The sequence below is a fragment of the Protopterus annectens genome, chromosome 4.part0, assembly GCF_019279795.1.
Source record: "Protopterus annectens isolate FY-2018-M chromosome 4.part0, PAN1.0, whole genome shotgun sequence".
NCBI classification, from domain to species: Eukaryota; Metazoa; Chordata; order Ceratodontiformes; family Protopteridae; genus Protopterus; species Protopterus annectens.
Window position 1 is genome coordinate 1811562796 of NC_056733.1, and position 19509 is coordinate 1811582304.

Genomic DNA, 19509 nt, shown 5'->3' on the forward strand with positions numbered 1-19509 from the left:
CATGGAAGAGTGAATCAGCTCTTTGCCATTGGATGGATATTGGAGGGGTCGTGGACGTCCTGTGTAGATGTGCTTTATGAACCAGGAAAATGCATATGACTGGGTACGCTGGAATGTCTTGTGGGAGATGCTACAACACTATGAGGTTTCACGACTGCTGTTTCATACTATTCAGTCCCTGCATTTGAGTGGCAACAATTATATCCACATTCTAAGTGTTAAACGGAATACATTCAATGTGGGTGTAGGACTTCACCAAATGTGTGCCTTGTTTCCTTCACGTTCATGATCTTCATAGACAAAATGTCAATGAGTATCTGAGGTTTGGAGAATAGCCAGTTTGGGGGAATAAGGGTTGCATCTCTGTTGTTTGCAGATATTGTTATCCTCTTGCACAGTTGTGGTCTCTGGCATGCACTGAAGTGGTTCACTACTGATTGTGAAATAAACAGGATCAGAATCAGCATTTCTAAATCCAAAGTCATGGTACTCTCCCAGAAGACAGTGGATGGCTAAAGCACTAGTATGATTTTAACATGTGAACTAATAAAGAAATTCTTGTGGTCCGAGTTATCTGGATCTGAAAATGTTATTGGTAGCTGTTTTGGGTGATTATTCTGATAAGATAGTGGATTGCTTTTTGCAAGTGATGAGGAGAAGTTATCTCAAGTGGAAGCAATTAAACATTTCAGGATCTTGTTTAAGAGTGAGGATTGAGTGAATTACAAGACTGACTGACCAGCAGGTGGGTGCAGTTGCAGCAGTACTGCAGACATTGTACCAGACTATAGTGTTGAAGTAGGAGCCAAGTTCTAATAGAAAGCTCTTAATTTACTAGTCATTCTGCCCCTGTTCTCAACTACTGGACATAAACTTTGGGCAGTGACTGAGAAGATGAAATCACAGATACAAGCAGTGGAAATGGGGTTCATTTGTAGGGTTGTTGGCTTACACAGCAAGACAGAGTTAGGAGCTTGGCAGTGTGACAGGATCTTGGATTACAGCCATGGCTGTTCATAGATTCATAGGTGTGTACTAGGTTAATGGCCCTGGAGCATTTACAAGCCTAGCCCATAGGATTACCCTGGCATCATGCCAACTGACCTTAGTTCCCAGTGCCTCTGTCAAGTAGAGCCACTGGAGTGATCCCTGGGGTGAATTTTCTATTTCCCTTCCACTCATCAATATTTCTCTTGAAGAGGGCCAGTGAGGTGCTCTGACGTGTATGGGAAGTCTATTCCATAGCATATAGGCTGTCATTGACAGAAGCCAGTTATGCGTGTTGGGCACCAAGTTTGGATACCATCAGGTCTCTACCAAGGGAAGTATTCCATGTATGACCCATTAGGAGGAGGCTCAAGGACATTTTGGAGAGGTTATATCTCACAGATGGTTGGAAAGACATCCCCAAGGAATAGCTGTTGACTTTTGCTAGAGACAGGGAAGTTTGGTCTGCTCTACTCAGTTTACTATCACAGCAATGCTATCAAAGGTCATGTGAATTCTCAAACACCAGCTAGTGCTGCTACCCCACAATGTCTGGTTTTCCAATTCACTTCCTGACAGGGGTATATTCTTTGTAGAGTTTGCACAACACTGCTGTGTCTGAATCAGTTTCTATTAACTACATTGCTTTTCCCCCACATCCTAAAGATGTGCTGCAGGTGAACTGATGATCCCCCAAAAAGCTTATAGGCGAGAGTTATTTGTGTGCATGTGCGTGTTTGTGTGTGCATGCGTGCGTGTATGCATGTTTGCCCTACTGATTGCATTATGTAATGGGCTGACATCCCATTCAGAGTTTGTTTCACTGCCTTGTGCCTGAATAGGTTCTAGTTTCTCTGTGACCCAGAAACAGGAGCGGCCTTAGGTCAACTGATGCCCTAGGCAAAAGGGCACACCCCTCACCACACTAACTGGTGACCCCATCCTGGTATACCTATACCACATAATTACTGAAAAAGTGCCCCTGCTAGAGTGATGCCCTAGGCGGCCGCTTAGTTGGCCTATGCCCAGAAATGAACTAAAAAGTGTACTGAAGTATGAATAAGTGAAAATGCTATACCCCCTGCTCTCCCTGTCAAAGCTTCAGCAATGGCTTTGCTTACTGATTGTTTGTTTGTCTTTTCGGCATTTCCCGGTTAGGGGTATGCTTGGCATCTCGCTATACTGTTACTATGATTTAAATAACGTTAAAACAGAAAATAGGCCGATGCAACTGCGTCATTGGCTGTTAATGTGATGCCTTACATGGTAATATTCTTCCTTAGCGCTCGAAGGGAAGTGGAATTGATGGCGTAAAGCCTTTAAAGTTAACTTTTTATACCAAATTTGCTATATTACAGAATACTGCGATGACGGTGCTGCGGTAGCCCTATCGCCTTGTCCCGTTCGATTTTCAGCTAGAGCGTCTTCGGTGTACAGGCATACGTGAATGGGGCGTGCCTTTGTTGAAGATTGTGCGTCAGGGCTGGTAACACCGATACATAAAAATCCACTACCAATCATTAGCTGACCGGAGTTCTGTTGTGGGGACTCATAACCGGGAAAAGTCCAAACAAATAGGATGTATGTTTTGAAGCATATTTTAATTAATCGTTTAAAATTCAAGTGGATTTGTTATGCAATAACAACAGTAGAAAAAGATTTTGGAGAATGCGGGCATCGATCCCGCTACCTCTCGCATGCTAAGCGAGCGCTCTACCATTTGAGCTAATTCCCCATGCTTAAACTAACACGTCAGATTTTTTTAATTATCAGTATTTGGGATCGCTACCTTTTGAAAGAGCCATAAAATATACATTTGTTTTACTGTTATTCTTAGATTTAGGTTTTGCTGACCTCCCATATCTGTTAATATGTTCATTATTTTTGCCCTTCTCTCTCCTTTATTTACTGACACTATTCCTGATTTTCAGGTACGCTTTCTTCCTCGTTCGTTATCTCTCTATTCTTTCTTTGAACTTACTTCATTTCCATTGTATTCTGCCTGTATAACTATTACGGTTATGTTCTATACACTTAACATTTCATGTGTATCACACATAGCTTTCAACCAATCAGGGACAAATTTCAACATAATCAAGAAAAAAAAAATCGAGGACGCATATTTGTACTATTGAGACGCTGACAAAATAAGAAAACATGAATTAATACACATTCTCTGATGTAAAAGAAGTCTATAACTGTTAATCATTGTCATTATTTAACTGCAATAATTCCAAAAGTCACCAGTTTGTTTGGAGGGAGGGGGTAAGAGGGAGAGAGCTAAAATCAGGGACAGTTGAGAGTGACGGAGCACGTATTTTTCTGCGTTCCACTTTGTAACAGTTTAATAATTGCAGTTTTTCTCCGTGGGCCTCTGCTGTTTTATTGTCTGCAAATCATAAAAATGTTTCTGCTAATTAGAACTCTTGATTGGTATCCCGTTTTAATGTGCACGAGTTATTCATGAATTCTATCATCATTTATTCGCGTTGCCAGACAAAATTAAAATGTAAGGGAAACTACGGCTTTATGCAACTATAGTGCAGTCATTTTTAGATACGGAAATATTTCTAATTAAATCATACTACTGACTAGACGGGAAAAAATAAAAGGAGGCATTACATGCTGGTGCATGGGAATTTTAGATTGCTAAGACTAGTGAATTACTTTTCAAATTCCCACCTCAGCACAATATATGCTTGTCTCTTACGGTGCGTATTTGATAAGCGGGTGAAAGAGGAGTTTGCTGCTGGGCATCCAGGGTGGTATTTTTTGGGATGTAACCAAAGTGATCTTTTATTTTAAAAGCGCAATACTGAAATCGAACCCTTTAGAATATTAGAAGTATTTATGTTGCACAAAATTACATACAAGAAAATTTATCGTTACTTATGAACAGACTAGTAATATTTAGAGACGCGACGTAATACGTAATTACGCAAATTGCTTTAGACTTCTTTAAATTTTCATTTACTAGCCTAGACTACATTATCCAGAATGCTTTTATTTGACTACTAGTTGACCTTCCTCAGGGTTTGTGTTGGTAGTTTCATCCTACATTTCCCAGGATGCCTATGATACCCAACGATAAGATGGCGACCGGGACGGGGAGTGAGTGCTGTTGTTTATAAACATACATATGTGTATGTGTGTCTGTGTCTAGTTGTGTTTGAGGGTGATGATGGTTCACAGTTTTTAAGGAGCTGAAATTTGCACTAGTATTTTATGGGGGTGGGTTGTAGTTTCAAGTCCAGTTTTGGGCATCCCTTCTCTTAAGGGGGATGGGAGAATCTCAGGATTATGAAGAATTTATGAAAATAGTGTCAGATGTTATTTGCTTCTGCATGTTTGAAGAGTGATCTGGTTCTATTGCAGGGTTATCTGTTGTACTGTTTTGTAAGATAGATAAAAGAGGTGCACTTATGCATTTGGTAAGAAACAAGGGCACAGACACCTTTGGGAAATGGACATTTTCTTTGGAAGTGGCTGGAGTGAAGTTTATGTTGTGATGGAAAGCAGGAAAGGAGGAAACAACAAAGCGGACAAAGCAATTGGTTAGGATAGATCTATACATACCTTTCAGGTGTCCCTCATTTGGATGGACATTTTGCTTTGTTACACCAACAGCCACACTAGTTACATTTTTAGCTGTAGAAAATGCATGTTAATTTGCATTCTCTTATTTTGTTAGCTTTTTAAGTTAATGGTTCCAGTACCATAAAACATGTCTCCAATTTTGGACTTTTGCCTCTGTTTATTTTACCCTTATCCCTGATTCTGGTAATAAGAGTGAGACCTATGGTCCTGTCCTGTGGTAGGGAAAGGTAAACAGCTTTGGTCATGTGACAGGAAACTATCACACTCTAAAGATAGTGTTTATACATTGAGTTACTAATGTGCGTTTATATATTTGCATACAGGAAAAAGGCTATGAACTGTTATTTTCTGATTCTGTAAGCTTTCATTTGCCCGATGTCTGATTTTGAGCAAGTCCCTTAATCTGACAGTACTTTGGGGTATTTGGGAATTTGGGCTAAGCTACTTACTGGTTTCCAGGACTGCATGCCCAGTAACTGTGTATGAATCGACGGAGGGATTATGTGGTTAAGGATTTTTAGCAAACATAAAATAATGCATTTGATTATGTGGCATCTACTGTTTAATATTGTGCTGCTTTCTTCTTTTTTAAATATGTGTTTTCATGAATTGTGACTGTGTAGCATGGCATTATGTGGGGATGCTAGATTTCACTGTTGCTTTGAGTTCATTGTGAGTAATACTGCAGGTAAAATGATATTGTTATTTAAAAATATAAACTTGTACATTTTAAAGTATGCAAAGCATAAAATTCTTACACTTTTTTATCTTGTGTGGTCTTAGAACATAAGCTGCTTAGCATTGGTCCAACTGAACCATGGTCCATTCGGGAGAAGCTCTGTCTTGCCTCGTCTGTTATGAGAAGTGGAGATCAAAACTGGTAGGACCCTTTGTAATTCTAACAGTGTCCCATTTTCTTTAAACCTGATCCACTTGGTTGTAGATGCCATATTGCTTTGCACTTTTATTTGTGGTATGTTTAAAAGCATGACACCAACAAATGTGTTCAAGTAATTTTAAAATGTTGGAGGTGTGGTAACTGCTATGTTGAAATGCTGCTGTGTGATGTCCTGGTCTGGATAAAATGATCTTTGATAAATTTGTTATGTTTGCAGCTTAAGAAATGATCATGTATAGACTGTCTAGAAAAGTAGTTATGTTTTGATATTTGTTATTCTTTAGATGTTAACAGCTGAAACAGAATAGGCTCAGACATGCTGTGTAATTAGTTTACTTAGTTAACTTTTTGTAGTCACCTCAGCATTTTGTTGCAGTTGCATTTAATGTAGTGGTTATAACTGTTAGGAAATTGTAGTGTATGATATTTGACTTGTTATGCTTTGTTTATTGGGGCAGCATGGCTCTTCAGCTTTGGTTACTTCTAGAGTCAAGGTGCTTAATTTGTCTTTAGGAATGGATGGAGGAGTTGTGCCTGTTTTGTAGATATTTGGAGCCTTTCTCTCTGGGCCTCCACTGAAAATGGGTCCTGTAAACAACAATAATAAATAAATAAATCCAAATGTCGTGTGAAATGGGGGGATGCTCCCCTGAGAATGTAATCTAAGTATGTAATATAAGAATGTAATCATCTAGTTTACAGGATGCAGGGAATCAAAATAGGGCAAGTTATCTCTACAAAGAGACCAATCACCATTGGAGTCTCCCAGGATTCTGTGCTGGGACCCCTCCTGCTTGACATCTAATCTACTCTTCTGAAATAAAAGCAAATACCAAATACTGGGTGACTAAGTATGCAGATGACTGCAAGCTAGGAGCAGTAATTGAATCCCCAAATTACTTTGTCATCCTGTAGGAAAGTGTGTCCCTAATAGATGAGTGGTACGAAAATCATGGCTTGTAGCTAAATTCCAAAAAATGCATTATTGTATCCTTTAGGAAGTCATATATCCCAGGGAACTACCATGTTAACACTACGCCCCTGAGAACTTTTTTAAACCAGAAACACCTTTATTAAATTATTTGTGACATATACAGTCATACATTTATATAAATGAAAATAAAACAAACTTGGAAAAAAAGCACAACCATAAAGAGACAGGTGATCTGTCTGCTTTCCATGCCCTTCTATCCATAAATGAAAACTAACCATGTTGACATATTTTTAGTTGCAAACATTATACGTCACTTACAATCTGTTCAGTCATTGTCAGTCAAACATTACATAGTTTATTCAAATCATGCCTTCTTTTAAATCTCATTCCCCTTCAAAATGTTATTTTGCATGTTCTGTTCCCACAATTCCCATTTTTCAATGTAATTTGCTCCTACCCATTGTAAAGATTCCATTTCTCTTTGTTTTATCATGTTCACTACTTCTCGTACAGTTAGTTTAAACTTTGATTTCTATTTTTTAGTAATTGCTTTTTTAGCCGCCATCGTAATTAGACTATGGCCTTACTGTGTCTAAGCAGTTCAGATTCTGTGTCATAATGAAAAAAAAATAATTTCCTTAGTAAGCAGTGGAACAGCCTCCCTCCAATATCACAGCTATAACTACCCTCACCCCCTTCAAAAAAGTCATAAAATCCCATCTTCAGCATCTGTGGTTATGTAACTGCAACAACCCAGACTAATCTCCTAGTAGTACTTTCAGCCTACCAATACATATCTCTCTGTTTCCCACCCCACTCCTTCCTTGCTCTACTTCAAGTATTATTTCTTCTGTTACATCTGTCTGCTTCTCCCTCTAAGTGTCATCTTCCTTTCCTATATCCAACTGACTTTATGTACAGCACACCTACCAATACTATTATTATTTACACCCTTTGAATTATTCCAATTCCTCTGTATGTCTGCAACCTTCCTGCTTACCCTGCCTTTAGACCTTGCCACCTACTACTCTCTATCAGCCCCTCCACTTTCAACTCATTATTTCCCTGTATATACCTAGCCTCTTTCCCCAGAACCCTTCCTATCCAATCTATCATTTGTACATATTTCATCCTGCCAGCTATTTTATAATGTATATATATCCCAAATACTCTGAAGTATTTGATGTCTAAACTCCTTTTTAAGGTATTATTTTTCAACAGCATTATTAGTAGAAAAAGTGTATGGATACTATATATGATTGCATGTAATCTAACTGTATATCTACTGTCTAATGTAATATTTTACTGTGTACTTGGAGCTTTTCTCTCCGGGCCTCCACTGAAAAAGGACATGTGTCCAGTCGGACTTTCCCGGTTAACAAATGTAAAATAAATAAATAAATATGTATACCAATTTGCTCACCCACTATTTCTGATAGAGTAGTCTGCAGGAAATCTTTAAAGTCTGCCAACTCATTACACCCCCAAAGTATATGTTCCCAGTTACCTCTTTCTTCCCCATCACACCTCCAATATTTGCTGTCTACTTAAGAAAAAAATATTTGCAGTCTACTTGTGTATAGAAATATCTTTGTAAACACCCTACAAGTAAAGATCCTAAATCTTCTAGACTTTGTTGCATATTTGGGGGTAATACATACATCTCCCCATTGTTTGTAAATTGCTTATCCAGTCTTTTTCCCAATCCTGTCTAACCTCCTCTGACTGATTCTTATAGTTATCATGCAGTATTTTATAAGCTATACTAATCATCCCTTTTTTACAGCAGCTTCTGTTCTAGATTCTATTAAAAACTCTACCAGTACTGGTCTTTCTCTTAGGGTCCCCCTATTTTTTTCTCTTTGGCTATAGCAACCCTTGATAGGGAAGGCAATCTGTTACCTTCAGTCCAAATAAATTCTTAACCTTTTCCCATTGTATTCCCTTTCATTCTCTAATTGTTTGCTGCCAGTACTTTCGTTTCTTTGCCAATTTTCTCCAGTAAATTCCAGCCCCCCCCCCTCTTGGCTATTGTATGTATCCCTAATTGCAGTCTTCTCTATTGGCAGAATCTCCTTTCTCCATTCCCTCTGTTGGCTTAGTTCTTAAAATACTTTCTGCTACTTTATGAATATACATTTTTTATGGTTATTGTTCTCCTTAAGGATCTACATCCAAAATCCCAATCTCTTGTTTCTTGAGCTTCTCCCTGTTTCATCATCATGCCTTTCCACTTTGAATTTTAGCCTTCTGCTTGTGCTTTGTGTAGGAGCCTTAACTGTGCAGCTGTGAAATATCTCTTCAAATCAGACAGTCCCAAACCATCTTTTTTTATTGGATGGATCAGTTTATCCCCCTTGACTCTTGCCATCTTCCCCTCCCAGATAAACTCTTTCAGCTCTTTATTAATTGCTATCTACAACTTTTCCTCTGGTTGATAAAAAAATATGCCTGACCTTTGTATAAAACTAAAGGGACTAAACATTTTGACTGCTCATATATTGCTGTCTATATCTATAAAAAAGAGCTTCCAATTTCTCAGTTTTTGTATTATCTTTTGTTTAGCCCCTTGTCACATATCCCTAGCTGTCATAACAGAATTATTTTTAATCCATACTCCTAAGTACTTCATTTTATCATGTCTCTATAAATATGGGTATTGCAGAAGCAATTTGTGTGTTGGTACATAGTCTACAGCTATTGCCTTTATTTTGTCTTGATTAATTTTGTATCCCAAAAAGAATTGAAACTGTCTCAAAATGTTCCACAGTACTGAAATGTCTTTTTTTCTGGTTTTATCAGTTATAAAAAATCATCATCTGCAAGTAAAGCAAGCCTTTCTTGACTACCATATAATTATATATTTGAATTTCTGAGTCCCTTATTTTCTTTGCCTGTAGTTCTAAATATAACACAAATAACAAAGGGGATACCACTTGCCTAGTCATTTTGCTCAAACAGAACTTATCAGAGAGGAACCTACCCACTCACATTAATATTCGCTTCCGATACCTCATATATCCTCCTAATCAACCTTACAATTTTATCAGAGAGTGCAAATGATTCCATTGTCCTGCTCATAAATTCACAGCTTACTTTGTCAAATGCTTTCTCTGCATCAAGACCCACTAACAGCAGTGGTATTTTCATACATTCTGCTTCCCTCTGGATCATCATTGTTCTATTAATATTGTCAAATGTTTGCCTCTCCTCCATAAAACCACATTGATCAATAGCTCTCAATTTTGGCGTCACCTTTGCCACTCTTTTAGCTGTTATTGGCATAAACATTTTGTAATCATGGTTTAGAATTGAAATGGGCCTAATATGAAGCTGGATCTGATGGGTCTTTTATCATCTTTAGGTATTACAGACTCTGCCGCTTTCTCACAAGATGTTGGTGCTTCTTCTTTTTTTAAAATTCTGTTAAACAAAACCTTCCAGATCCTTATCATTTTTCCCTCCTAGCTTCCAGACTTCCCCAGGAATGGCATCTATTCCTCTGGACTTTCCTGTAGATTGGTTATACGTCACCATTTTTATCTCCTCTTCTCCTATCTTAAATGTTAATTGCCGAGCCTCACCAAGCCTCATCTACCTCTAACCTTGGCATATTTAATAAACTTTTCCATTTTTGTAGATACAAATATTTCAAGCACAGGCATTAATGCCCTTCTGGCTTGGCAGTATACCAGAACACTTGTTCCCATAGTAAGTGTCCAGGCTGTTCTTAAAAATATCTAAACTAGTACTTGATTAATGTAATTTGGTAGTCTGTTCCATGCATCAGCTACTCTGTCAGAGAACCAATTAGTACAGTTCTCATTCCTATAGAATCTTCTACATAGGCTGTTTGATGATTCTGTAGCACTGTTTGATAACCCCAAACATTCCCAGAGTTAGTTGTTCCTAAATGTCCTATGTACCTGAATGTGATCTCCCCTTAGATATCTGTAAGAGACCCTGTACAAGTTCAGACATTTTAGTCTTTCATAATAACTTAAATGTTCACATCCATTGATGCCCTTGGTATATGTCCTCTGTACCCTTTCAGTTTACTCATGCTTGTTTTCTTATAGGGTTTCCATATTGTTATTCCACACTCAATTTTCGGTCTAATGTAACTAATAAGCAATGACGTCATCATTTTTTATTTTCTAGACTTTGTAAATCTTTTTATGCAACCTATAGTTCTATAACTATCCTTAACAAATTGGTTATGTGATTAGAAAAGCTTATAGCTGGATCTACCCATATACCCAGGTCCTTAAATGAGTCTACAGTTTCAATCACTGAGTGCTGTATTAAATATTCACCTTTTGGTTTATGTCTCCCAAATCTCATATGCTTCGTTTTTGATGTACTTATCAACATATTATTTGCCTGTGCCCATATGGTCAATTTAGTCAAGTTATTTTACAGACATGCCTGATCTGTAACACATGTAAGCAGTTTACCCAGTTTCAGGTTTTCTGCATATAGACTGTAGAACACCTCAGATGAAAAAGTTAGGTCTGAAAGATAAAATCTATACAAGTAAGGGCCTAGGACAAAGCCATGTGGGACACCCTGACTGTAACCAAGGATTTCACCTATCCAGTTGTTGTATGATGCTTGTCATGCCCTATTTGTAAGCCATACATATATCCATCTTATCAAGAGTACATCAGTAAATTAGAACAACTAAGTATTGATCAGTACTTTGTGTATGACCCTGTCAAATGGTGAAGTTAAGTCTGTATAAATTACATCACAGCACACTTTTTTATTAATAACTGTTATATTATTGTAGAACATCATGTTACAGGTGGCAATAGATCTGTTTTCTATATTTGCATGCTGATATATGGTTTGTTTCCATTTGTACCTTTTCTTGATTTCCATATTTCTCTTGTTTTATATAGATTGTCATAAAATATAGTACCTCTACAGGATCTCTGGTTATCTTCTTTGTTATATGCTCCCTAAGCTTGGCAACAACCCTTTCTACTTTCTGTTGCATGAGTCATTGTGTTAAAAGTTTTTGAGTTCGTGAATTAATCAGAAGGAAGGTGAAAAAATTGGAGAGAGATATAATGGAATATAAAAACAACTCTAGTTATCCCAAACCTAAAACTAGGTTTTGGGAAATCGAATATAGGGAATTTAGGGATGGAGAAGTTTATAATGAACAACCAGGTGGAGGAGAAAATGTCACTGAATTAGACGATTATAATGAGTATCCACCGTTAAGGAGGTCAGAGAGACTAATGAATAAAGAATTTCAGCAGAATCAACAAAATTCAAATTTTTGGAGGGGAGGAAGAAGGGGGAGGGGGGATACTAAGTTAAACAAGTAGTAACCTCCCCAACTGGGATACAGAAGTTATTATTCAAGACAATACCAATCCATTTATGTTCACTCAATAAGATTTTAGCATTTACAATTACAGCTCTATGGAATTGCATGAAGCTCATTTTAGTTTATTATCTAGAGGTATACAATTTATACCGTTTAAAAAGAGAGACCTTACAAAGACATTATTAGATGTTAAAATCTTTTTGAGGAAAATTAACTTACAAATATTTTTCAACCAGGAAAATGTAATGAAATCCATTCATTTGGTAAAAAGAGTACCTTCACCCCCCCACACATCCACAAATAAGAAACTTTGAAAGTTTGGTGGAGAATGAGATTAGAAGGAATTTTGATAAAGTCAAGTATAAAACTAATTTAGATAGAAAATAAAGTCTTGTTCTATAAGAATTGAGCAATGACCCAAACATTAGAGTCATGAAACCGGACAAAGGGGGGAGGAATGGTATTAATGTATGCCTTTATATATGAAGGCAAGATGAATGAGATTTTAAGGGACATTTCAAGGTATTCAAGCATCTCAATAAATTAAATCAATATAGTGTATCCAAGAATTGATATGGTACTTGAAGATTTGTTAGCAGAAGATTTAATAGTAAAACATATGGGTTCTTAAAGGTGGACAAGCCAAGGATACCTTCCATCTTTGGCATACCTAAAATACACAAAAATGGTAAGGACTCTCCTTTGAGACCAATAGTTTCAGCTGAAGGATCTAAAACCCTTCCACTAGCTAAGTATGTTGGTTACAAGTTAAAAAACTATGGTTAAAAAGAGACAATATTCTTAGGGATTCATGGGATTTCCTAAGAAGTATTAAACAAGAACTGTATAGGGGAGATATTTCCTTCCTCACCACTGATGTAGTAGACTTGTTTTCAGTAATCCCCCATGAGGAATGCCTGGCATTATTAGAAGAAATAGTATTAGAGGACAATACTTTAACCCATGATGAATGCACAGTAATTTTACAATTAATTGACTTGGTTTTAAAATACAACTTTTTATAGTACAAGGGGGAATATTTTCACCAAACAAAAGGCATAGCTATGGGTGCGACATGTGCACCAACATATGCAAATTTGGTATTAGCCAAATGGGAGGAAAAGTTGGTTTTAAATTCCAGATATAGTGACAAATGGTCATTATACAAATGATTCCTGGATGATATATGTATTTTTTGGATTGCACCTAGTGAAGAAGTTACAGAATTTGTACATTTTTTGAATAACAGTACAGAATTTTTGAGATTTACACACAACATTGATAAGGAAAAGCTATACTACCCGGACATAGAAATATACAAAAAAGACAACAAATTTTGTTCCAGAGTATATAGAAAGAATACTTATTCAAATTCATATCTACATTACAATAATGCACATCCAGTACACCAAAAAAGGAATCTAGTGAGGGGTCAATATATAAGATCCTCCAGAATGACCTCTAATGTAGAAGATTTTTTAGAGGAAATGAAAGTTTTGAAACAGATGTTTATGGTGAAGAAATACCCGGCTTATATGATAGAGCAAATAGAGAAAGAAGTTTTAGAGGGTAGAATAGGAAAATTTAAACCCATTTTGGTACAGTGGTAGCGTTGTTGCCTCACAGCAAGAGGTTCTCCTGTTCGATTCTCAGCTGGAGTGCCTTCTGTGTGGAGTCTGCATGTCCTCCCTGCAGTCGAGTGGCCTCCGAAAGACATGCGTGAATGGCTGTGCCTTCGCTGAAGGTTGGGCGTCGGGCTGGCAACTCGGCACCATAAAAATTGACTGCCAATCATTAGCGGACCGGAGTTCCGCTGTGGAGACCCCTAACTGGAAAAAGATGAAAAGACAAACATTGGGTCATGAAGAGAATATACAAGGAGAAAACCTTAACAGGAGGCACATTTTAATAGACCATTGATGTTAGAATTTAATGGAACTTCCTCTGTGGTGAGGAATATTATGGACAAAGAATGGAACAGATTTATGTCTATTACAGATTTAGATAAAATAATCAATGAAAAGTTAAGGGTGGTACATATAAATTCACACAGTTTAAATAATTTGTTTGAAAGAAATGGCTTCAGAGAAAATGGAAACAAAAGAAAAAATGGAACTTTCAAATGTGGGCATTGCTCTCAGTGTTCCTATATTGCTAACAAAGTATCCATATTCCTAGAAAGCAGGAGTAAAGTATTAGAAGGGAAAGAATACAACAATTGTGACAATTTTGGTAAATGTATTCCGCAGTGGTGCAGCGGTAGCATTGTTGCCTCAGAGCAAGAGGTTCTCCTGTTCGATTCTCGGCTGGAGTGCGGGGAGTGCCTTCTGTGTGGAGTCTGCATGTCCTCCCCGCGGTTGGGTGGGTGTTCGAAAGACATGCGTAATGGGCGTGCCTTCGTTGAAGGTTGAATGTTGAGCTGGCACCTCGGCGTTTGTGAAAAATCTTCTGCCAATCATTCGCGGACTGGAGTTCCGCTGTGGCGACCCCTAACTGGGAAAAGCCGAAAGACACAACAACATATTTGGCTAAATGTGAAATTTGTCAAGCATTTTACATTGGAAAGACTGAGCATAAATTGAGAAGAAAAATCTGTGAACATATTTATGACGTACAAAATAAAAAGAAACAAATGCCCTATATAGGCATAAATTGTATTGTAGTAATGCACAGTATTCTTTTTTTGTGTTAGAAAAAAAGCTTTGGTGGCAGGTCACACTACAGGCTAACAAACACCCAGGATTACATGATTATATATCCATAGCCCCCTTCTTAAACTGAGAGCTGCAAAATTATGATTTTTATAAATTATAACCCATGCCTTATTATATTCATTTTATTATTTCCCCATATTGAAACAGTAAAATAAATATAGAACTTTTAACATTTTATATTCTACACCAATGTGTTCATTTAAATGGAATTGTTTTAACATATTTATAAACATTTTAACATATACACATTTTTAGTATAATCTAAAGATTATATTATTGATTATTTATGACTTTTATTATTTAAAAGGTTTTTAATATTAAAATTGTGGTGATTACAGTCAAACCTAACCTTTGACGAAAGCTTGCATCAATGGTTCATGTGTATGCACAAATAATACATTTTTTAACTTAATGTAATGAAAGAAAATGGCCACTAGATGGTGGTATAATGGTTTTAATTGAATTATCTTCTTGAAATATTTTCACAGTGGAATTTTATTTGTATTTTAAGTGCACAAAGATGCATTCTCGTTTTTTACACAATATGTTTGTATTTTGTATTTTTATTATTAGAGTGGTGACAACATGAAAAGAAAGAAATATATTATTCATATTTGTTCAGTAAAATTATCTCTTTCATAGAAATATTGTTTCAGTCAATCAATTACGTCATTACTAGATTGTTGGCTGTTTTAGTATAAAACGAGTCGACTGAGTCTTATACCCACATCTGAGAAAGTTATCTAAACGAAAACATATTGGTTTTAACGTTCATGTAGATCATATAGTTTGTATAAAGTGTTTTTCATTGGTTTCTGCTGTCCAAGAGCTTAATTGTGCGTTGTGAGGGTCCGTTAATTTGTTCAGTTGTGCTCTGGAGTTATTATCAAAAAACAGTTGCTTGACAGCCCAGCAGTATTTCTAAACTCCTGCATATTATTGAGGTAATCCCTTTTTTCTGTTTAGAATTCTGCAGTTGCTGTACTTCTTGTTTGGTGTAATTCCCCCAATCTGCATTACTTTAACCTTTGTCAGTCCCTCTAAATAATTCTTGTTATTTCTTAACCATATCTCATTTTCTTTTATTTCCACCTAGTTTTTAAACTGCACTTAACCTTAACCTTTATCCCACTTCCTAGCTATATTTTCTGAAGAAATTTCTGTCTTCTAATAACTCCTGAATAATTTCCACCACCCATTCCATAAATTCTTCTCTTTTTAACAGTACCAGTGTCTCATTTTATTTCATTACCCTGAATTTTTATTTTGGTTATTATTGGCTCGTGATCTGAAATAGTTATTGGGTGTGTATCAAAACTTTCAGTTAAATGGACATGTTCCTGTTAGATATAATTTCTGTCTAACCTAGCCCAGTTTTTGTACTTTGGGGATTAATATGTAAATTCACTCCAGACTCCTGCTACTGGTACCACATCTTCCATGCCAAATACTTTCATAAATGTCTTCAAAAATCTACCTCTCTTTGTTATATTGTCCCTTCTGCCCCCCCATGCATCCTCACTGCTGCAAATAAAATTCCAGTCCCCACCTGTAAGTAATATTCCCTGCTGAAAGCTGATTACATCTCCCAGAATTTTCTTAAAGTCTATTATAGCAGTTTTAGGTCAAATATATAAGTGTTGTTGTTGTGTCTTTCGGCTTTTCTCAGTTAGGAGTCGCCACATCGGAACTCCGGTCCATTAATGATTGGCAGTAGATTTTTACGTGCCTAGTTGCCGGCCCTGACGCACAACCTTCAACGAAGGTACGCCCATTCATGAATGTCTCCGCACAGAAGACGCTCTAACTGAGAATCGAACAGGACAACGTTTTACTGTGAGGTGACAACGCTACCGCAGCACGCTTATGTAATCCTCCTCCCTTGCCAGTAGCCCTGTAGCACTATAAATTTACCATTATTATTTTTCCCCCCTCTTCTGTCACTGTTTGGATTCCTTGTGCAATTAATATAAATACTCCGCTTTTACTGTGTCCTAGGTATTCCGCTGAATAACCATCCCAACGCCTTTTCTTTGAGAGAATTTACATGCTCAGGCCTTTCCAAAAGTGTCTCCTGTAGCATAGTGATTTGCACGCTACATTTTTTTACATAGTTCACTACTTTTTCTTTTTGCATATATCTGTGAAACCATGTACATTTAAAGATAATATAGAAATTGTTGTCTTTATGTTAAGATGTTTTTATTCCCACCTGTTATGTGGAGTATGTGTTTTTTAAATGTCTGGTTTCAGCTTTTGTGTTGCATGCATACACTGTTTGGCAGGTTGATCTTTTATACAGTTGTTTCTTGCCAAATCCATTTGAGCTTGTCACATCTTAGACAACTTTTTGTTGTAGTGAAAAGCTTCAAAAAACACACCCCTAAAACCTATTAATTTAATACTAACACACAAAACTATGTACATTTTCAAATAATGAAGTTTAACCCTCCTAATAGAAACAATTGTCCCAGACTGACAGCCACACTCATAGATTTGGATTAATGTATAAGGAAGGTTATCTACGCTAAGATACATTTTACAGCCTGTGCTTCTACTTCCACTAAATACTCTCTGATTTTTGTCTTATCTCTGTTTCTTTGCCATATTAGAATAACACTTGAATGCTTTCAGAAAACATTATCTCCTACCTATTAAAAGAAAGAAGTATTCTGCTTTTATTGCCCCTTATCAAATTGTCTCCATGGGGACATGAGAACCAGATATTTTATTTGGTTTTCTTTTTTATTTATATGCTTCTATTTAAAACATATTACTAGATCAAGGCAAGGACCTTAATCCAGTCACCCCCCCTGTACAAGAATAAGAAAAAGTATATACTTTCTTTTTGTATCCTGCACTATTTTTCAGACTTTTCTTTTACTTTTTTATACATTGCAGTGCCTACATTTCTTAAAACTGAAAAAGGAGAAAGAAAGAAGGGAATAACAGGGGCACCCGTTAACTTTAATATCCCTATTATACTTGAAAATAACTGAGAAAGCTTTACTTTATAGCATGCAAAGTTCTCTCTTTCCTCCTCTTTCCGTCCACTCAAATGTTCTTCCAAACATTAATGACATGAAGTAGGGCATATGCTTTGGAGCTCCCTACAAGTTTAACAAAGTCAAATAAGTCCAATATTTCCAGATTTTCTTCTGTCATGTTTTACAAATATAAATAATGTTTTTAATCCCACATGTATTAGTCAACTTCTGAGTTGCAGATTTTCTTCCTGTTGATCTCCAGCTCCAAATCCAGTCTTTGCTTCATTTCCAACATACTTCTGTTTCTTCTAGTCAACTCTCGTCCTTTTTTCTGCTTCTCAAGTATTTTCCTTTGAAGCAAGGAAAAAGGTTTCACTGGCACAGTCTCTCTATGGACTTTATTACCAGAAGAACAATAAGTGGAATCCCCTGTTTGATAGCTCACGTTTTGTTGAAACAAAAAATTGTATTTCCTCCTTAGAATGTTCTGTATCAAAAATGGATTTTTGACCCTCCTGGAAAGAATATTCTGAAAATAGCTGGATACAGTAGCTTGAATTTCATGTTACTTCTCAACATTCCCTGATTATGGGAATACATTTACTCCTGTTTTGTCTGGTGTACAGTGAGTAATCTTCTTTTTCCACAGTCTCCCACTCACTTTAAGTACTTTGTCCTTTTGCCACCATTCTGTTAGAATAAACTCTCTCTCTGCTAGTATGAATGTATGTTTACTATTAAAAGTTCAAGGTTGCTTTCTCACGACCAGGTTTGGAACATACACACAGTGTGCCCTTTAACAACTCCTGCTGTGGAATACCAGTCCAGTTGCTTATTTGTGCTTTCATAAAAATTAATGCAGTCTATTCCTTCCAGCTTGCCTGGTACAGCAGAAATTCTTAGGTTTTACCTATGTGCTTTGTCATCTAATTCGATTATTTTTTGAAACTTCTCTTCATGAGCAGTCATACCCAGCTAGCCTTTTGTTTTCATTTTGACCACTGTTTTTTGCAGTTTTATCACCTCAGCTGAATGTGTTTAAGCTTTTTTCCATTTTTCCAGCCTTTTATTATTTCAGTTGATATACTCCTTCAGTGTTTTGTTTATTTTATTCAGCTCTGAGTACGTTTGACTAATTTTGTTTCCTGTAGATTACTGGAAGACATGTCTTGCACCAGAGCTGGAACTTCAACTGCTTTTTGTTGAACAGTTGCAGAACTCTTCCCATTCAGTGTTTTCTTCACACAGTTTTTGATTGATTTTCTTTCAGGTTTTCGGATTCTTTTTTGCTGGTATCCATGCAGTGAACTTACTAGCCATTTAATGAAATTTTACCCAAAAAAGACAAGTTCACTGGCTCTCATTTATGAGTTTCAGTTTTCACATCAGGAGAGCTGAAATTAAGCTGTTACTCAGTGTGCAGCCATCTTGGAAGTCCTAATATGCCCCTGAGGATTGCCACAGATGTTCAGGATTTTTGAACTTATATGAACAGTGACCTAACTTTTGACCAACATGTCTCCGTTGTAGTGAAGTTCTTCTATATTTTAGAACTTATAAACAAAGGTATTGTGTCCAGATTTAGGAATGTCATTGCTCCCCTTTACTCAGCCCTCATTAGGCCAGGCATTTAATATAATGCCCCTTTTGGCATGTATCTGTCTAGTCACATGCAACAACTGGAATGCACACAGAGATAACTTACTAAATGATAAAAGGCATAAACTGCATATCTTGTACGGACCGACTTAAAGCCCTGTCACTATACTCTGGTATTGGTTCAGGGGAGAATATCATTGTTATATGAACATGCAGTGCTTTCCAACTAATGGGCAATGAGAGAGGACTACAGGAAGCCTCTCAAACATTTATACTCAGTGTTTGTAACTGCTGGACATTAGTTTGCTTTTTGTGAATAAAAAAGCAGGTATTTCTGTGAGTTGGACGTTTGGACTGAACACTGCAAGCTAAAATATATATATATATATATATATATATATATATATATATATATATATACACACACACACATATATTTTTTTATTTTTATG

The 19509-nt window shown here is 36.7% G+C and overlaps 1 protein-coding gene and 1 non-coding gene across 12 annotated transcripts in view; one reads left to right on the forward strand and one right to left on the reverse strand.

Annotated features, from left to right (window-relative positions):
• Window positions 1-2649: 2649 nt before the first annotated feature.
• TRNAA-AGC lies at window positions 2650-2722 on the reverse strand. Its single transcript has one exon. It is a non-coding gene; the product is annotated as a tRNA-Ala (tRNA).
• A 755-nt stretch (window positions 2723-3477) lies between these two features.
• Window positions 3478-19509, forward strand: part of BRD8 (bromodomain containing 8) — a 1923539-nt gene continuing 1907507 nt past the window's right edge. For 7 of the 11 annotated variants that reach the window (XM_044069495.1, XM_044069498.1, XM_044069499.1 and 4 more), the window contains exons 1-2: window positions 5194-5272; window positions 5368-5464. In XM_044069495.1, the coding sequence (XP_043925430.1) occupies window positions 5209-5272; window positions 5368-5464 (161 nt within the window). In that variant the 5' untranslated portion in view covers window positions 5194-5208. Of the gene's footprint in view, window positions 3497-3996; window positions 4099-5193; window positions 5273-5367; window positions 5465-19509 lie in introns of those variants that run through there. The other 4 variants (XM_044069501.1, XM_044069500.1, XM_044069496.1 and 1 more) reach the window with 4 other exon arrangements.